At 45.8% G+C, this 16,646-nt stretch overlaps 1 protein-coding gene across 2 annotated transcripts in view; it reads right to left on the bottom strand.

The window, feature by feature from the left end:
• Window positions 1-16,058, bottom strand: part of hectd1 (HECT domain containing 1) — a 29,195-nt gene extending 13,137 nt beyond the window's left edge. The window contains exons 1-25 of one of the 2 annotated variants that reach the window (XM_077565172.1): window positions 15,802-16,057; window positions 13,373-13,510; window positions 12,608-12,775; window positions 11,179-11,413; window positions 9,966-10,193; window positions 9,189-9,470; window positions 8,843-9,113; window positions 8,003-8,079; window positions 7,827-7,925; window positions 7,621-7,735; window positions 6,591-6,765; window positions 6,245-6,383; window positions 5,994-6,164; window positions 4,464-4,686; window positions 4,118-4,381; window positions 3,326-3,537; window positions 3,084-3,230; window positions 2,508-2,602; window positions 2,324-2,429; window positions 2,117-2,251; window positions 1,909-2,048; window positions 1,627-1,839; window positions 1,036-1,146; window positions 789-955; window positions 227-403 (exon numbers count right to left, since the gene is read on the bottom strand). In XM_077565172.1, the coding sequence (XP_077421298.1) occupies window positions 227-403; window positions 789-955; window positions 1,036-1,146; window positions 1,627-1,839; window positions 1,909-2,048; window positions 2,117-2,251; window positions 2,324-2,429; window positions 2,508-2,602; window positions 3,084-3,230; window positions 3,326-3,537; window positions 4,118-4,381; window positions 4,464-4,686; window positions 5,994-6,164; window positions 6,245-6,383; window positions 6,591-6,765; window positions 7,621-7,735; window positions 7,827-7,925; window positions 8,003-8,079; window positions 8,843-9,113; window positions 9,189-9,470; window positions 9,966-10,193; window positions 11,179-11,413; window positions 12,608-12,747 (3,922 nt within the window). In that variant the 5' untranslated portion in view covers window positions 12,748-12,775; window positions 13,373-13,510; window positions 15,802-16,057. Of the gene's footprint in view, window positions 1-226; window positions 404-788; window positions 956-1,035; window positions 1,147-1,626; window positions 1,840-1,908; window positions 2,049-2,116; window positions 2,252-2,323; window positions 2,430-2,507; window positions 2,603-3,083; window positions 3,231-3,325; window positions 3,538-4,117; window positions 4,382-4,463; window positions 4,687-5,993; window positions 6,165-6,244; window positions 6,766-7,620; window positions 7,736-7,826; window positions 7,926-8,002; window positions 8,080-8,842; window positions 9,114-9,188; window positions 9,471-9,965; window positions 10,194-11,178; window positions 11,414-12,607; window positions 12,776-13,372; window positions 13,511-15,801 lie in introns of both variants that reach the window. The other variant, XM_077565163.1, reaches the window with a different exon arrangement.
• Between the last annotated feature and the right edge of the window lie 588 nt (window positions 16,059-16,646).

The following is a 16,646-nucleotide window of genomic DNA, read 5'->3' as shown; positions in this document are numbered from 1 at the left end:
GTGCCATTTTGGTCCGGTGGCAAGGAACATGTGACCAAACAACGCAGATGACATTTCAGATCATCATCATCATCAATCACGACATCAATGACCAAGAGGAGGAGGAGCCTCCAGAAGACAAGTGGAGCTGGCGCATGATTGCTGCAATCACGTGACTGCAGCAGCCAAACAGCTTTTTTTTTTTGGGGGGAGGGGCTTCACAAACCTTCCTCTGCGCCGGTCTTACCGTTATGGGCCTCTCCGGTAACGGTGCCCTCGCCGGTTGGGTTTCCGTCTTGGTCGCGCCACTTCCAGTCGATGCCGCGCACCACCCGCGCACCCGGGACGATGTACTTCATCACCTGGGAGCGGAACAGGCGGCGCTGGCGCCGCAGGTTGGCCTCGGCCTCCTTCACGGCTTTGCCTGTGGGCTTCCTCCAGTTAGTTGATGGACATCATCAGGGAGTCAACGTACACTTTGGGGTACTTTGATGAACTTTGATGCATGATAACGCAATCATTTTCTACCCATACCGATAAACCGATCATTTAGGAAGTGCCGATGTCGATAAGAGATAAGCAAGCCGATAATAGTTTGCAAAATTCACTTGAATACAAATATACTTTCAAGTCCTCCTATATTATCTGCTTTATCCGTATGACGTCAAATTAGTCGATAAGTGACGCTAATTATCGGCCACCGATATTATCGTGCATCGCTACTTTGGTGATGTCACTAGCGATATATTGCATTAAATAATCGAGTCATGGATTTGCATCCACCCACAGTGACTTCCTGGCGTGCTCACCTAGTTGGTCCTCGCAAACGGCGGTGACGGTGCCGTACAGCTCCAGGCCCGACAAGGACAAGTAGTGCGTCTGAGCGCTGGCGTTCTTGCCCATCTGCTTGATGCGGACGTGCCTCCAGCCCTGCTTCTCGTCCTTGCACGGGTCCAGAGGCCACGTGGCCGTCGACCTGAACGCGGACCGACGCAAATTGGGTCAGCGGGGCAACTTGCACGGTTGCGGCCGACCGAGTGTGTGAAGCAAACGTACCCGGGTTCGTTGAGGCTGCAGTCATCCACGTGCGTGTACAGCGTGCTCCAGTTCTGACCGTCCTTGGACACCTGGAAGACCCAGTTCCTCAACGCCGAGCGGCCGTAACCCCTGAACCAGGACAAAGAATGAGCGGTTGGCAGTTCATCACGAGAGTGCATTTGTTTCATTACACGAGTCTTGAGGGCGTTTGTCTTCGATTTGCTTAAATTGAACTAATTTAATAAATCTTGTTTGGTCCACAAGGAACTTGCATTGTTAGTGTTTCAAAGAAATGGATTTGTCTTATTTTTTTACACGTCTGAACATTTTTTTAATTGTGATTTCAATGATGACCAAATTAATGGTGATGAATATTTTCTTCATAATCCAGCAGCCCTAATCTCTTCATTCAAAAACAAAACATTATTTCAAATGCAGAAAGTCTCTTAATTATGAACCGTTTTCTAGCGTGGTCCGTAGAATGTCAGCAAAAAATGGGCAAAACTGTGGATTGTTTTTCCAAAGTACAAAGCGAACGATGGGCTGAGACAAGTCACAATTTGGCCCAACTTGTGCAAAGAGCGCATTGCGTTTAGTTTGTGTCCTCACCTGGCGTGTCTCAAGGTGTAAGCCGAGGGGATGACCCAGAGGCCGAGGTCGACGGCGAACCAGGCGTTCTTGTCGTCGTTCGTGTGACAGTTGAGGGCGGAGCTGTCCCGACTGAGGATGTCCTCCAGACGGCCGTAAGGGAGGTTGCGCCCTTCCGACGACGTCACCACCACCAGACCGTAGGCGGCGGGGTTGACCCACTCGTAGGCCGTCCTGGAGGGCAGCCGGTCAGCTCGGTGCGCTGGCGACGCACAAAGTCCAGTAGGAGCAAAGCACACTTACTTGGCGTTGGTTCCGACCCAGTAGATGATGCCGTTTTCGTCAAAGTCGTGTTGGTGTCTGAAGGTGAACGTCTGTCCTTCCCGCAGCTTCCTGACGAAGACGAAGGAGGAGCGCTCAAAGTCGTACCACTGCTTGGCCACCTGCGGGAAAAAAACCGAATCAGCATCTGGAACGGTTCCGATGGACGCCGGGTGGGCTGCGGGCTGACCATCTTCAGCAAATATTGCTCCAAAGACTCCACGGTGGCCAGAGGTTCCATCTTCAACATGCGGCCCGTCCGGTCGATGAGGGCCGTCTCGCCCGGCGCCCGCTCCAGGCGGAAGCGCAACCGCCTCGTCAGGATCTGGAAAAAATCAAATCAAATGACGGGAAGGATAACGACGGTGCCGAGGATGCAAAGTGGAGCGAGACCCACCTGCAGGTTGTAGGAGGAGCCGGGAGTGTCGTAAAGGTGCAGGGGAAGACGCTCGATGGACTCCAGGACCGCAATCAGTTTGCGGATTAAGGCAACGGCGGGTCGGCTGCGCAGGCCAACAGCGCACAATCAACGCCATTATTGGCACAATCATTTTGGGAGTTTTGTGCAATGGCGTCGTTACCTTTCGTCGTCTTCATTCTCACTGAAAGCCGCCTTGAAGACGTTGATCCTCTCCATTAAAGGCTTACAATCGGGTTTCGGGTCCACGTCCACACTCTGAAGGACAACACAGAAGAGCTGGCGGTGAGCGAGCACATGTTTTTGACAGCGATACACGTTTAGGCCGCTCAGAACACGTTTGGCTTGATGAGAAGTCATGAATGATAATATTTCAGTTTTGATAGAATTTTTCAACTAAAATAGTGCAATTACACCCTTTTAAAGATAAACACATATTTTGAGAATATTTAGAATTGTAATTATAGAATGAATAAAAAAAAGTGTAAATACCCAAAATAATCAAAACCACCCCCAAAAAATTAAGTGGGCTGTTAATCAATCTGTTAGCAAAATGCAAAAAGTATTAAGTCTCTGTAAAGAAAAAATGAATGAAAACGATCGGGAAGTGGAAAAAAACAACACTTTTCCTCATCGAGCTCATGTTTAATTACGGGGCAATTAATTGACGTATTACTTATGGCGACGCCCCCGATAATATTGCCGCAGCGCTTGCATGCGTGTTTGCCGAACGACTGACGTTGTTGAGCACGGTGAAGAGGGCCTGGACCAGGCCGCTGCTGCACATCTCGTAGGGGGAGATGGTGTTCTCGTCTTTCAGCACCACAATCAGGTTCTCCAGAGCCGTCTTCATCAGGTCCCGCCACGTGTTCTCGCCTTCAACACACTGACGCACGCACGCACACGCTTGATGACAAGGTCCGTTGCTAGCGGCGGGCGCTAGCGGCGGGCGCTAGCGGCGGGCGCGGGCGCGACGCTCACCTGTCGGTTGGTGTGCAGCTCCCAGGAGGACTCCAGCTGCGTGGAGATGTTTCGGAGGGTGACCACGACGCCCCGGGGCATGCTCTCCACCGCCTTGAAGTGGTCGTCGTACAGCTCCCGGGCCATGCTCTTCACTTTCTGCTTGGTCTTCTCCAGCTTGGATTTCAGCTTGCGACCTCGTTTGCCCGTCCAGCCCGTCACAAACTCTGAGCCTGCACCAAAAGACGCCGAGCGGGGCAGAGGACAAGGTCCAATATTTGACTGGTCCTCATAAAGGTTTTTGCATGACATGTTAGCATTAAGCTAGCAGAAGTTTGACGTTTGCTGATTCCCAAGATTCCCCAACCTTTCCAAATAAAAGTCACAAGTTACAACCACTCAAACTGTTCAGATCATTTCTATCCTTATCCCCAAATTTTCACGATTAAATGCCCAAATTAAGGGATTTTTTTGTAAACACTTTTTTTAACCCATTCAATTTCAAGCGTATTCTGTATGTATTCAATTTCAGCCTGCTCAACGCATTAGGAGTCTCAAAATACCAACATTTTCAAAATAAAAGCCCCGAGATGAAGACATTTTTACATCCAATTTCCAAATTTTGGACTGATTCCAAACCATTCCAACTTAAAACTGTTCAGCTCATTCCATAAATCATCAACTTCAACTTTGGCATTCATTTCCACAGCAATTGCACGTTAGTCTTTCAATGTTGTGATTTGGATTCATTTCAGTGGCGGTCTGTCAAAACATCGCCCTACGGCGGGGACCGCCATTTTAAATGCTTCTCACCGAGAGACGTCTCGGCGGTGAAGGAGTGTTTGGTTCCCCGGTTGGACTCGAAGACGAATCCCGGCAAGTCCTCCTTCAAGATGGTGGCCTGCTGGCCGTCCGAGTTGTGGATGGCGATCTCGCCGTCCTTCAGGCACGTCAAGGACCAGTTGCCCACCATCAGCTTGGTGGGCCCCAAACTGGACAGGACGGGCTGGCTGGACGTGACTGGCTTCACTTGACTCCTGGCTCGCTGAAGCTTCTCTAGGAACTCGCTGCGAGACTCTGGAAAGTGAGGCGGAGAGGCCAGCGCTTCAAGGTCAAATTCACTCAAGCGGCGGTCTTTTGGGTGGTGCGGCGGCGTTACCGGAACTGTCGGAGCCGCCCTCGGGGCTGCCGCTGGAGTACATGGTGGCCAACTTGCCGTCCAGGATGAAGCGAAACCAGCCGTTGGAGCCGTTGGACAGCTCCAGGGCGGCCGCGTCCGACCAGATGTACAGGCAGTCCCGGCCCCTGATGATGGACCAGTCCCGCCAGTGGTACGGTTTTCCTTGCAGGATCTCCCGGGCGTCCTCCTGAGCTTCCTCTTCCTGCGCATGCATGGTTACGACTTCAATCATTGCCTTCCCTACTGCCGAATCACTCAAGATAAATGATTTGTATATTGCTGACCTACAACACTACCAATAAGTCCACGAAATAAAAATCCCTTTAGAAGTGAATGAGCAGATGTTCCAGAACGCAGAATTTAAATGCAGCAAAAAGGGTTTTTATATAGTGGACCACATAACCTTGAATGCACAGTTTCTTTTTTTTCCCCTTTTTTTTCTTTTTTAGAAAAATAAAATAAAACAATGAATTCAGTTTCTTTTTTTTTCCTTTTTTTGAAAAATAAAATTAAAAAATGAATTCAGTTTCTTTTTTTTCTTTTTTAGAAAAATAAAATAAAAATATGAATTTTTTTTCTTTTTTAGAAAAATAAAATAAAAAAATGAATTCACAGTTTATTTTTTTCCCCTTTTTTTTCTTTTTTAGAAAAATAAAATAAAAAAATGAATTCAGTTTATTTTTTTCCCTTTTTTTTTCTTTTTTAGAAAAATAAAATAAAAATATGAATTTTTTTTCCTTTTTTAGAAAAATAAAATAAAAATATGAATTTTTTTTCTTTTTTAGAAAAATAAAATAAAAAAATGAATTCACAGTTTCTTTTTTTTCCCTTTTTTTCTTTTTTAGAAAAATAAAATAAAACAATGAATTCAGTTTCTTTTTTTTTCCTTTTTTTGAAAAATAAAATTAAAAAATGAATTCACAGTTTCTTTTTTTTTCTTTTTTAGAAAAATAAAATAAAAATATGAATTTTTTTTCTTTTTTAGAAAAATAAAATAAAAAAATGAATTCACAGTTTATTTTTTTCCCCTTTTTTAGAAAAATAAAATAAAAAAATGAATTCACAGTTTATTTTTTTCCCTTTTTTTTTCTTTTTTAGAAAAATAAAATAAAAATATGAATTTTTTTTCCTTTTTTAGAAAAATAAAATAAAAATATGAATTTTTTTTCTTTTTTAGAAAAATAAAATAAAAAAATGAATTCACAGTTTCTTTTTTTTCCCTTTTTTTCTTTTTTAGAAAAATAAAATAAAAAAATGAATTCACAGTTCCATCGGACACCGGATTTAAAACTGAGTCGTGTCCAGCTGGAACTCAAAATGTCTGACATGAGCATAAAAGCAATACTAAAACAACTTGCGAATTATTAGTCGAGAAATTTGCATAAAACCAAACCATGTTCATTTGAATGGAATGAATATGAAATTGAAAAAGTGCGCTTGACTTTTCTTGTTTAAAAACGAAAACTAAGTAAAGACACTGACTGGGAAGTCGGACCTTCCCCGACTCACCTTCTCAGGTTTGACCTCGTCCTCGTTCTCATCGTCCGACGCGGGTCCGGCCAGCGTGGACACCTTGTTGATGACGCCCAGTCGGGCCAGCTGGTCCAGGAAGACGTCTCCTCCTTTGTCCACCAGGTCTCGGATGATCTGCAGGGCCAGCAGGTGTCCGTCGTCGTCGTCCTGAAAGGGGGAAGCGATGCCTTTCATTTGAGGCCGCTTGGTGCGAGGCGCCAGATGTACGCACGCACGTACGCACGTACCTCCTGGTCCAGCACGGTGGCGCTGATCTCCACCAGAACCGTGGGCAGGTTGTGACCCGCCTCGCTGTCGCAGACCTCCTTCAGCAGCAAGTCACTGCTGTAGTGGACCATCTTGCGGATCAGGGCCAGACTGGCTTTCCTAAAACAAAGCAGAGATGAGTGAGTGAGTGCCGGTAAGTGAATTAAGTGATCGCAAGTGTCCGTGAATGAATAAATGATCAAGCGTGCAGGCGTGGAAGTTGACGCAATAATTGAATTCATGACCGAATACATGAAGAAGTCATTGCAAATGTGAGAGAGCGTGAATTGATGAGAAAGTCCAGAACGGGTTGGTGCGTGGCGCCACCTAATGGAAGGCAGCATGGTTTGCTGGAAGGTTTGTGCAAAAACAGGCAGAAGTCTCTTCAGGTAGATGGGCGCCATTTCGGGGTCTCCTTTGGGCTCGCCTCCTTCGTCCTCCTCCTTGTTGACGTCTTTCTTCTTCTTGTCGTCGCTCTTGTTTACCGGACACATCCAGTCACCTGACACACACACACCAGTGTTTATTTCTTTAAAATGATTTTTCCACGGAAGAATCCCATCCGGCCATCACGGAGCTTTTTCATGGCGTGACAATGAGGCACTCTAAAGTGATTGTAGCAGCCCAAATGCCCAGTCCACACACTGGTTGTCATGCTGGACAGTAAATCCAATTCCTTTGTTATGTTAAAAATCGAAAAGATTATCGTTGCTAAATTGTGAAACGGAGGCACAAGTAAATCCACGACGTTGTTGTGTAGCGACGCTGCTCACTTGCTGTGCTTACAATTGCCACCAAAGACTTAATTCTGGCATTTAAGCACAAACTCTGAATGTTAAGTGTACGTTAAAACCCATTTAGAATCAGTATACATTGTTTGTTGTCTCAACATTTTGGACAGGAATTGTTCGAAAATAAAATAAACCTTTAAATACATGTTTTGGGGGTTTATTACTTCTATTAAAGTCTGAATTGTGCAGCGTGACTGAGGTGAGGAAAAAATAATAATAAAGAAATTGACATTTAATTTTTGGGACTTTAAAAATAAATAAATGCATTTCCCCTTACTAGCACTTCCTATTTTGATGTGCACAGACGATGACAAAGCACTGTCAAGTGGAATACCCAAAAAGAAGAGCTTAGATGGTGAAAAAAAAAGGAGACACTGGAGTAGACCTTGTTATTTGCTTAACAAGGTCCTTAAAGAATTGACATTTTAAACGGTAGTGGACAATTAACGCAACATTTTAGCCAAGCGATGTGTGAAATGTGTTTAGTGGCCAAAATGTACGAGTGTAAAAGCTAAGCAACATTTCCGTCACGCAAGGAAGACGTCAAAGTCAAGAGCGAGACTGACCGGGAGATTGCAGGATGGCCACCACCTCGCTGTGGCCTCGCTCCCGGGCCTTGTCCAGGGGGGTCTTGCCATCCTCGTCACGCAGGTCCGGATTGGCGCCGTGACGCAGCAGAGTCTGCGCACGCACGCACACGCACGCACACACGCACACGCGCCATTTAGACCAGCGGCTGTTGACCGCCATTCTCCAGCGGCGCGCGCGTTACCTTAGCGACCTGCGGCCGTCCAAAACAGGCGGCGTAGTGCAGCGAAGACGACCTCTGCCCTCGGTTGACATCGGCGCCGCGCTCGCACAAGAACTCCACCTGCAAGGGACGCAACGCTGCGGGATCACCACAGCCGGCCTGGAGGACGCTGGCGCCGACGTCCGCAAACGACTTACCATTTCCTGCGTGCCGAACGCAGACGCCCAGTTGAGGAGGGTCTGACCCACGTCGTCCATGAAGTTCACCTCGAAGGCTGCCAAGGGTTTTCAAATCTCACGTCAGTCACAACAACATCAGCCGAACCGCTTGCTGTGGCTGTTGAGCTTCCTCAGTTTATGTTTTTCAATAACATTTGGTTGAAATTAAACGTTGTCATCACAACTAGAGCAAAATATCCGTACGTGGCGTCGCTGCACTGCTCAAGGAAAAAAAAAAAAAAAAGTATACGTGCATCCTTGCTTTTAAGTCGACCAAGGAAATGATTACAAGTTTATGTCATTTTTATTTGTAGTACATTTGCGTTAACATTAAAGATAGGTTTAGTTGAACTTTTATTTAGGATTTTTTTTTATTGAGTGGTCATTGAAGTTTTCCACCCCTCTATTTAGGGACATTACTTTTTCTTTTTTAAGTACATAATGTTACAGTTGGGACGCATGAAACTTGATGTTCCTAAGAAATTGACAGTGTTGAGTTTTTTCTGGTATTATGCCAATTGGACAGGAACTTCAAAGTTTTAGTTCCCAAAACGGATTTTTTACATAACTTAACTATCACCCCCCCCCCCCCTCATTGGATTTTAACTTGATGTATAATTTTAAGTTTTTATTGTAAACTTTTTCCATGGAAATAACTCAATTTTTGCCTCTCCCAAGAATAAAACCGTTCTCCTTTTTGCTGATGATTTAGACCTCGTATGCTAGTGGATATTTAGCCGGCAAAGCGCAATCTGTGAATCAAAGCCCGACTGTTGATGGGAGTACGTAACCAGGTGGAAGCGGCCACGGCGCGCTCACCTCCCGTGTCGATGGCGTCGATGAGCGCGTCCGTGTCTTTGCTGCGTATACAGTCGATGAGCTGTCGGTGCGATCGTTCTCCCGAGCTGTCCAGCCGGCGCAGGCAGGGGATGCGGCTGGAGGAGCCCGCCGTGGACTTGGGCAGCGCCTTGCGGCCCTCGAACAGGAGCACCAGCAGCAGGTCCACCAGGCGCATGGTGTCCAGGACGCAGCGCTCGTCCCCGCCCAGGGCGCACTCCATGGAGTTGGGCAGCGCCGAGCGCAGCAGGTCCTGCGAGGAGAGCAACGACGTTCCATTTCTGCTCTCAAAAAATAAAAAACTCAAACCCGAAAGATGACGACGTACGTGCGTGACGAGCGGCGAGCCTCGACACAGTGTGGACAGCAGGCTGACAATGGTGGACACCTGGTTGCTGAGCTTGGAGTCGGGGGTCGAGGGGGCGGCGCCGGCCGACGGGCGGCCGGGCTTGCAGGCCGAGGACGGGCCCGGCGCGGCGCCGCCTGCCGCCGCCATGCGCGACAGCAGCTCCTCCGTCAGACCGTGTTTGGCCAGGGGGGCGGGGTCCACGCCGCGCCGGGTGAAGCGGTCGGCCAGCGAGGCGAAGCAGCGCAGGGCGCCGTCCGACACCTGCCCGAAGGAAACGCGCTTCATTGATGCCACACACTTTTCACACAAACGGGATTAAGCAGGTCGTGATCCGGAGTCACAAAATATTTCAAGATTTTCTCTCTTCAATTTATTTACTCCCAAAAACGTTAAAATATGTCCTAAGTGTTCCAAAGACGTATTTATACGTTTTATTTTTAATGCTAGAGCATACAGAAGGCTTTGATGCCGCCTCTGAACTGAAGAGTATGCATGAAGTAATGGTAGTTATTACAAAAACGAGATCAACCAGGGCCATTTTTTTGGGGTATTCATCAGTCTGCCTTTCTATACAATTGCCTACCAAGCACTTGTTGTACTCCGCATAAAACCAAAAGTCAGCTAGCCTCCATCTTCTTGACATTTTTGGCCACTTTGGTGACCAAAAGGCTTTTTGGAGTCGCGAGCAAAAGCGCACCATCCGTGGGCTTGAGAGTGCGCCGGCGCTGTTGGCCCGCCACGCTGCCCGGGTCTTACCTGGTGGTCTTCGTGCTTGAGGAGGCTGGACAGAGACTCCACGCAGGTCTCCAGGGAGGCGTCCTGGGGCTCCATCTTGCTGCAGAGGCGCGACACCACGGCCATGGCAGAGTGCAAGGTGTCTTTGTGCACCAGGTGGCCGCTGTCCCGGATGAAGCTCAGCACGCAGTTCAGGCCGCCCGCCTCAAACACGGCGCCGGACTCCCTGGTGCAGATCAACTCCAGGACCTGATCAGCGCACACACACACATTTTACCACTACAAATACACCATACAATGATTGAACACATGTAATACATAGTACTGTATTTTTTTTTTTTCTTGAACCGCAAAAACATGCCGCGATTGTCAAGATGTGGAAAGTAGCGATAATAAACCGTTTTTGTTGTTTTTTCTACAGCAGGCTAGAAGAGATGAATGGCGATGATCCTTTGAGATGCAAGTCGCGGTCATGGAAGCAATTATGCTCATTTCTAGGCACCGCCATATAAACACGGGTTCAATACATTTCATGTTTTTAAATATACGCAAATATGGAATTGATCCTCACTAAAGGAACGATACGGAAGGGACCGTGCCGGCCCTGGAAGAGCAAAAATTCATGGGTACTAAATGATGGCCTTCATAAATGCATGAAAGAAAAACATCTCTATTTAGCTCAGGCTGCAACTTAAGGCTGGGCGATATCAACGCTATATTCAATACAAGGTATAAAATTTGCCAACGGTCGAGATTTGAACTCTATCATCTTAGCGCGGTAGTGCATGTTGAGGACGTCATTAAACGGCGCTTGTTGATGAGGGTTCGAATCTGCGTACCGGCCTTGCACTCGCACGACTCAAGCTCAGCGTAACAAATAAGCGTCAAAAAAATCATCACAAGCGCTTCATGACGCGTCATTTTCCATTTCAGTCTCTTTGTGTTATATCAAAGCTAGACTTGTGCCGTTTACAATGGCCACTTGTAAATGCCCTTGTGAAGTCAACACTTGCTCTAAGCCAGTTGTATTATTTTCATTCAAAATATCGCCAATATTTTTTGTTTGCGCTATTTTGCGCCAGAGAATGTTGACTTTTAATTTCAATTTGAGATTTGCACAAGAATTGTTGTCGCTGGTCATCCAAAGTAAATGTATTTTTTCCATTGTTTTTTAAAATCCATTTAGCTTCTAAAATTGCGGCCCTTGCTTTCAAAGGTCCCCCCCCCCCCCCACCTTGACACATTGCTCGGCCAGGTCCCTGCTGGTCCTGTTGTTGAGCTCCACCACCACCAGCCGGTTGCACAGAGCTTTGATGGCGCCGTCCACGCCCACGATGCGGCGCGTGCACTCGGCCGACACGTCCAGGTAGTACGTGATGGCGCGGGCCGTCACCTCCAGGACGTTGTCGGGGGCGCTCTCGTCCAGGAAGATCTTGCACAGCGCCGGGAGGAACGTCCGCGGGGGGCACCTGCACAAAGAGCGCGCCGGCGCCGCTTAGTCACGGCGCTCGCACGGCAACACACTCCACATGGGCCCATTTGCCGCGGTCTTAAGAAGACAAGATGTCGATAAGCACCAAGAACGGTTGCCACCGGTAACGGCCTCACTTCTTTTTTGAGGGGACATTTCACTCATTAAAGACATATTTATAAATGTTTTTTTCTGTTAGAGCTTACAGAAGGCTTTGAGGCAGCCTCTGAACTGCACAAAACGGTTCAAGCAAACAGTAGTTATTACAAAAACAGCCAGCAGGTGGCGTCAGAGTATAAGAGACCAACCAGGGCCATGTTGAAAACATGACGATTTCCCCAACCATTTAAACAGATTTGTGAATAATGATGAAACTTAGCTATATTCTAACCCTAATTACATAGAAATATCCTTTTTTCCTGGTGAAGGAAGAGACTCTTTCTTTTGGTAGGTTCCATGTTTTGATAGCAATCGAAAACACAATATTATGTGGGCCTTGCTAAATCGGTCAAAATACAGTAAAACAGCCGTGAGCGAAGGGGGTTGCTTCAGTCAAAATGACTGCGAGTAAATGAGTTAAACAGGGCACAATTTTTCATCAAACGGCTGCATGCAGAGTTGAATAAACATGCCACCTCTTAGAAGTTAATTGGCTCCAATTAATTTTTTCCCCTTCCTCAGCGATGAGTTGCTCGCGGAGGAGGAGGAGGGAGGGAGCAAGACAAAAAAAGTCTTTTTGCTCTTTGCATTGTCCCCCCCAAAAATGGTGCCAGTGGGTACCAGTTATCCCCAAGGGCAACATGAGTAGACCACAGGTCTGTTTTAAAAATAGCTCACCAGTGATGGGACACTGTGACTTACTAAGAAGAATTAACATTTATTGATGTAAAATGAAAACGGTGCACGTTTCTTCTGTACCAAATATTTGATATTTAGTTTGATAATAAAGGACTGTGTTATTTTTATTTACCCAAATGTTTCAAATAAGGACAGTTTTAGAGCTATCATTTTAACGCCATGTTTTTTGCTCATGATCATTATACCATCAAAATTAAAACAGTCAAATGTTGTTCTTACAATTCAGATTTTGGTTGAAAGTGTGAAGGAACCCAAAAAAAGACGGGATTTGATTCAATGTACAATCCAATTAAAAAAACTAAAACAAAACCCTGTGGGCGGACATGTGACTTACGTTTCGAAGCATCGGTCCACGTTGTCGGACATGAGCAGCAGCATGCAGAGCTGCTCCAGCGCGATGAGCTGCATGTCGCGCTCGTCGCCCTGACCCATCTGGAGCCACTCCAGCAGGGTGTCGGGGTCCACGTCCGCCATCGCACCTCGCCCGCACCTGAAGCACACCCTACAATCACACACACGCTTTTGAAACACACGCGCGCACACGCACTTTGCTCGATCGCAAAAAATAAATAAAATGAAAATATGGTTTCCTTTCACAATAATTTATGCTCATTTTTAGAATTACATTTGTTATAATACATTTGCTATGTTTTTTTTAAATCAACTAAAAACAAATATATATGTAAGATCTTTCAAGATTATTTAGAACCACAATCACACCAAGGGACAATTTTGGAGTGTTCAATGAACCTGCCATGCATGCGTTTGGAATGTGGGAGGAAACCGAAGTACCCGGAGAAAACCCACGCAGGCACGGGGAGAACATGCAAACTCCGCCCAGGAAGGCCGAAGCCCGGACTCGATCGCACGTCCTCTGCATTGGGTGGCGGACGTGCTAACCGCTCAGCGGACGTGCTAACCAGTCGCCCACCGTGCCGCAAGAAAAAATAAAAATAAATATTTAAATCTAACACTTAAAAAAAAACATCGACCCTAATGTAGTAAACACTCCAAACCACTTGTTGTAATTAAAATCCATTAAGAGAAAGGCGGGGGAAAAAAATAAATGAAAAAAAGAAAAGATGAGCTGCGCACTGACCTGGATGGCCGTTGGCTACGTGGTCGGGCTCTCGGCCAATCAGTGCTCGCGGTGGTCTCGGTGTTTGGGATTCATCCAAACAAGCAGGAAGCGGGGAGCGGCTCTTGCGCGGGATTGTGGGACATCGAGTGCACGTGCCTGGCGGACGCACACACACAAAGATCCTATCAGCCACTTTCATCATGGCGGACAAATTGGCAGTGAGGCACGCTAGGACTTTTGGACGGTGGCTTAGTTGATTGCGGGCCAATTACAAGCTAATGCCCGCAAGATCAGCAACAAAACAGATCGGCTTATCACAACCCCCCACGCTGGCAGATGCTAACCCTTTTTGTTTTTTCAACTTACTACTTGAATCATTTGATGTGAAAGTACAAATAAAAACACAAATGATCCCAAATAGTACTGGAATATGAATGTGAACTCATCTTTAACCTGGCCTGGGTTTGGCGGTGGCGTGTAGCAGTGCCAGAATCCGTGACGAGGCGAACAAAAACGCAAACAGCTGAATTTGTGAATACCGCATATTCCTGCTTTGGGATTTGTGAATGGGGGATTGGCTAAAGTGCTAAAAACTAGTGATGCACCGAATAGTCGGCCACCGGAAATTTTTGGTCGGAAATGGCAAAAAGATGCATTTTCGGCATTTGGCCAAAATAAAATTCAAACCGGAAGAGGATGTTGTGGTGACGCAAGCAAAACAAAAAACTCCGCTGCAGGCAAGTGTCTGTTTCAATGAAGAAATTCTGATAAACATTAAATATAACATGTAATGTCTTATTTCGTGGAGCATATCAATGATGTCATTAATCAATCGAGCAAATAAAGACATTGCAGTTGATCACCGTTTTTGCATAAAATGCTTAATAACATCTGATCCTGATCAGATTGGTTAAAAATCTGCTCAATAACGATCGTCTGACAATATTTTACAAAAAAATCCTGTAAATCTGCACTTGCTTCACAATTCACATCAATCATGTCTAGTCAACAATTCAGAACAACAGATATCGTTCATATTTTAAACTGCTTCATACATTTTCTGTCAAATATTTTTGCAACGATATTCTACGGTAATATTCAAAAATAAAGAACTTCAAATCACGTCCAGGCTAAAACTGGGTGTTTCCATTGGTTTGTGTGAATATTTATCTCACTTAAATGTCTCCTATAATAAGATAACATCAAATTTTGAGGACCTGCAGTCAGGACTGGCCTACCACAATAATACAACAATCACAATGAGAAAAGCATTTAGAATTCAAACCATTTATTTCACCCAGTTTCTCCATAGGAGAGAACTCAGTTAAGTTTGAAGCTTAATATGCAAATGTCTACCATTTAAAGCTACCACTGCAACCAGAATGCAAAAAAATATATATTTAATTAGATATATGGTGATTAGCGCCACATATGCCAACCTGGAGTTTTGCCATTTGTGGACGGTCCTTAACACAAAGTACAGCTGTTAGCAATGTTATCACATAAATGAATGCATATGACAAAGACTACACCAAATTTGGAAAAGTTAGGAAAGTTTGAAACTCAGGTTTAACAAATACTCACACGTAAGATCTCAGAAATGTGTGCATTTTTCACAGACTTTAATTTAAAAAGTCGTAACTTTGTTAGTTCAAGAAAATGACAATTGAACCAAAGTCACCTGATAAACGTACCAATGCAGGTCCAGTTTTGGAATTTTACACTCCGTTCTATTAGCAAAAATCTCCACAAGAACTTCTAGTGACCTGGATCGAATCAACTTGATGGTGATGATGAGCTTAAGTGTTATCGTACACTGTCAGGGCAGCCCCCCCACCACAAACGGAGCTAGTTGTGCCGGCAAATTTTCATCATGAGCCCCCCCAGCGAGACTATTGGTCGCAAACAAGCACTAGCTTTAGCATGTTAGCATCTCAGCCTGCTAGGCCGCTAGCGACAACAAAAAAAACACCACCAAGGCAAAATTCTGTAATGTCACGCCACTTAATTAAATCCCGAGTATTCAAAAACACTTGATACAACGAACGAGCACATTAAGACATATTTAAAATGTTTTTCCAGGCGCATTAGAGGGTCTAATTGCCTTGTGTTAGCCGGTTAGCTCGCGGCTAGCACCAGGCTAGCCTATCTAGCAGTAAGCAGACTTCCCAATTTTCTACATTGCCGCCTTAAGTTGTCGTATTCGTGACTCAAATCCACGTTCGCGTTCTACCGAATCCGCCGGCGACGACGACGCCGCCGGTGACGGCGACAAGTCCCGCTCGGCGGTAGCGGTCACCCCCACCAAGCCGCAAGACGAAAACACGCGCGGCCTAGGAATCGACACCGGAGCCTCGGGCCTCGAGTTCCAAGAGAGCCGGCAGGCCGCGACGCAGCCGCGGAATGGCGTACACGAGTCGGCCCGGTCCCGGATGATGAACACTCACCCTGGCTTGTCTTGGCGTGTGTGCGTGTGTGTGTGTGTGTGTGTGTAGGATGGGGTGGGGGCGCTGTGGGTTTATCGTTCCGTTCCACGGGACGTGGGGGGAAGTATCACGGACGCCCGTGGGTCGCGTCCATTTCCAGCGAGTAAGTCCAAAAGAGGTCAGAGTGGACCGAGGGGACAGCGGGCCGGAAAATAACACACAAGTTCACGCACACACACCGGGAAGAAATGGAGTGGAGCCCACGGGCCGTGCGACGTTCAGGTACCGACTTTCCACTCGGAAATATTAAGCACACCGACGACCTTCGATTTGAATGTTGTGTCTTCATTTTTATTCATTTGTCTCAGGCATGTATTTGTTGTAGCGAAATTTAATATTGATATTTGTGTGACGGAATGTAAACATGTAACAATAGGTTTGTTTTGCTTTCAGTAAACGTGGACTGGTTTGGATTCATAACACTGCTCAACAAAATAAATGGTTGCATTTATGCGAACACTTGTTCTTACGTCATCACGTTATGACAAGCTAAAGTTGAGAACGAATCTATGCAAATGACTGACAAGTTATACTGGTATTGAGTGAAAATGTATTTTAAACATCTGTACAAAATGCCACTAATATAAGAATATCAAACATGCCGAAAGCATACAGAAAATAACTTGATGGTAGATTTGAAATCACCGACCCAAAATTGTATAGAATTAGTCATAAAAACTCACGCAGCAGAAAATGGAAGAAAAAACACAAGTAAGCCAATGTAAAAAAAAAAAAAAAAAAAAAAAAACGAATCTTCGAGGATGTGTGTATTTTATTATTTTGTTGGGTAAAGTATCACATCAATT

The sequence above is a fragment of the Vanacampus margaritifer genome, chromosome 1, assembly GCF_051991255.1.
Source record: "Vanacampus margaritifer isolate UIUO_Vmar chromosome 1, RoL_Vmar_1.0, whole genome shotgun sequence".
Lineage (NCBI taxonomy): Eukaryota > Metazoa > Chordata > Actinopteri > Syngnathiformes > Syngnathidae > Vanacampus > Vanacampus margaritifer.
This window is presented reverse-complemented; position numbering and strand designations above follow the sequence as displayed.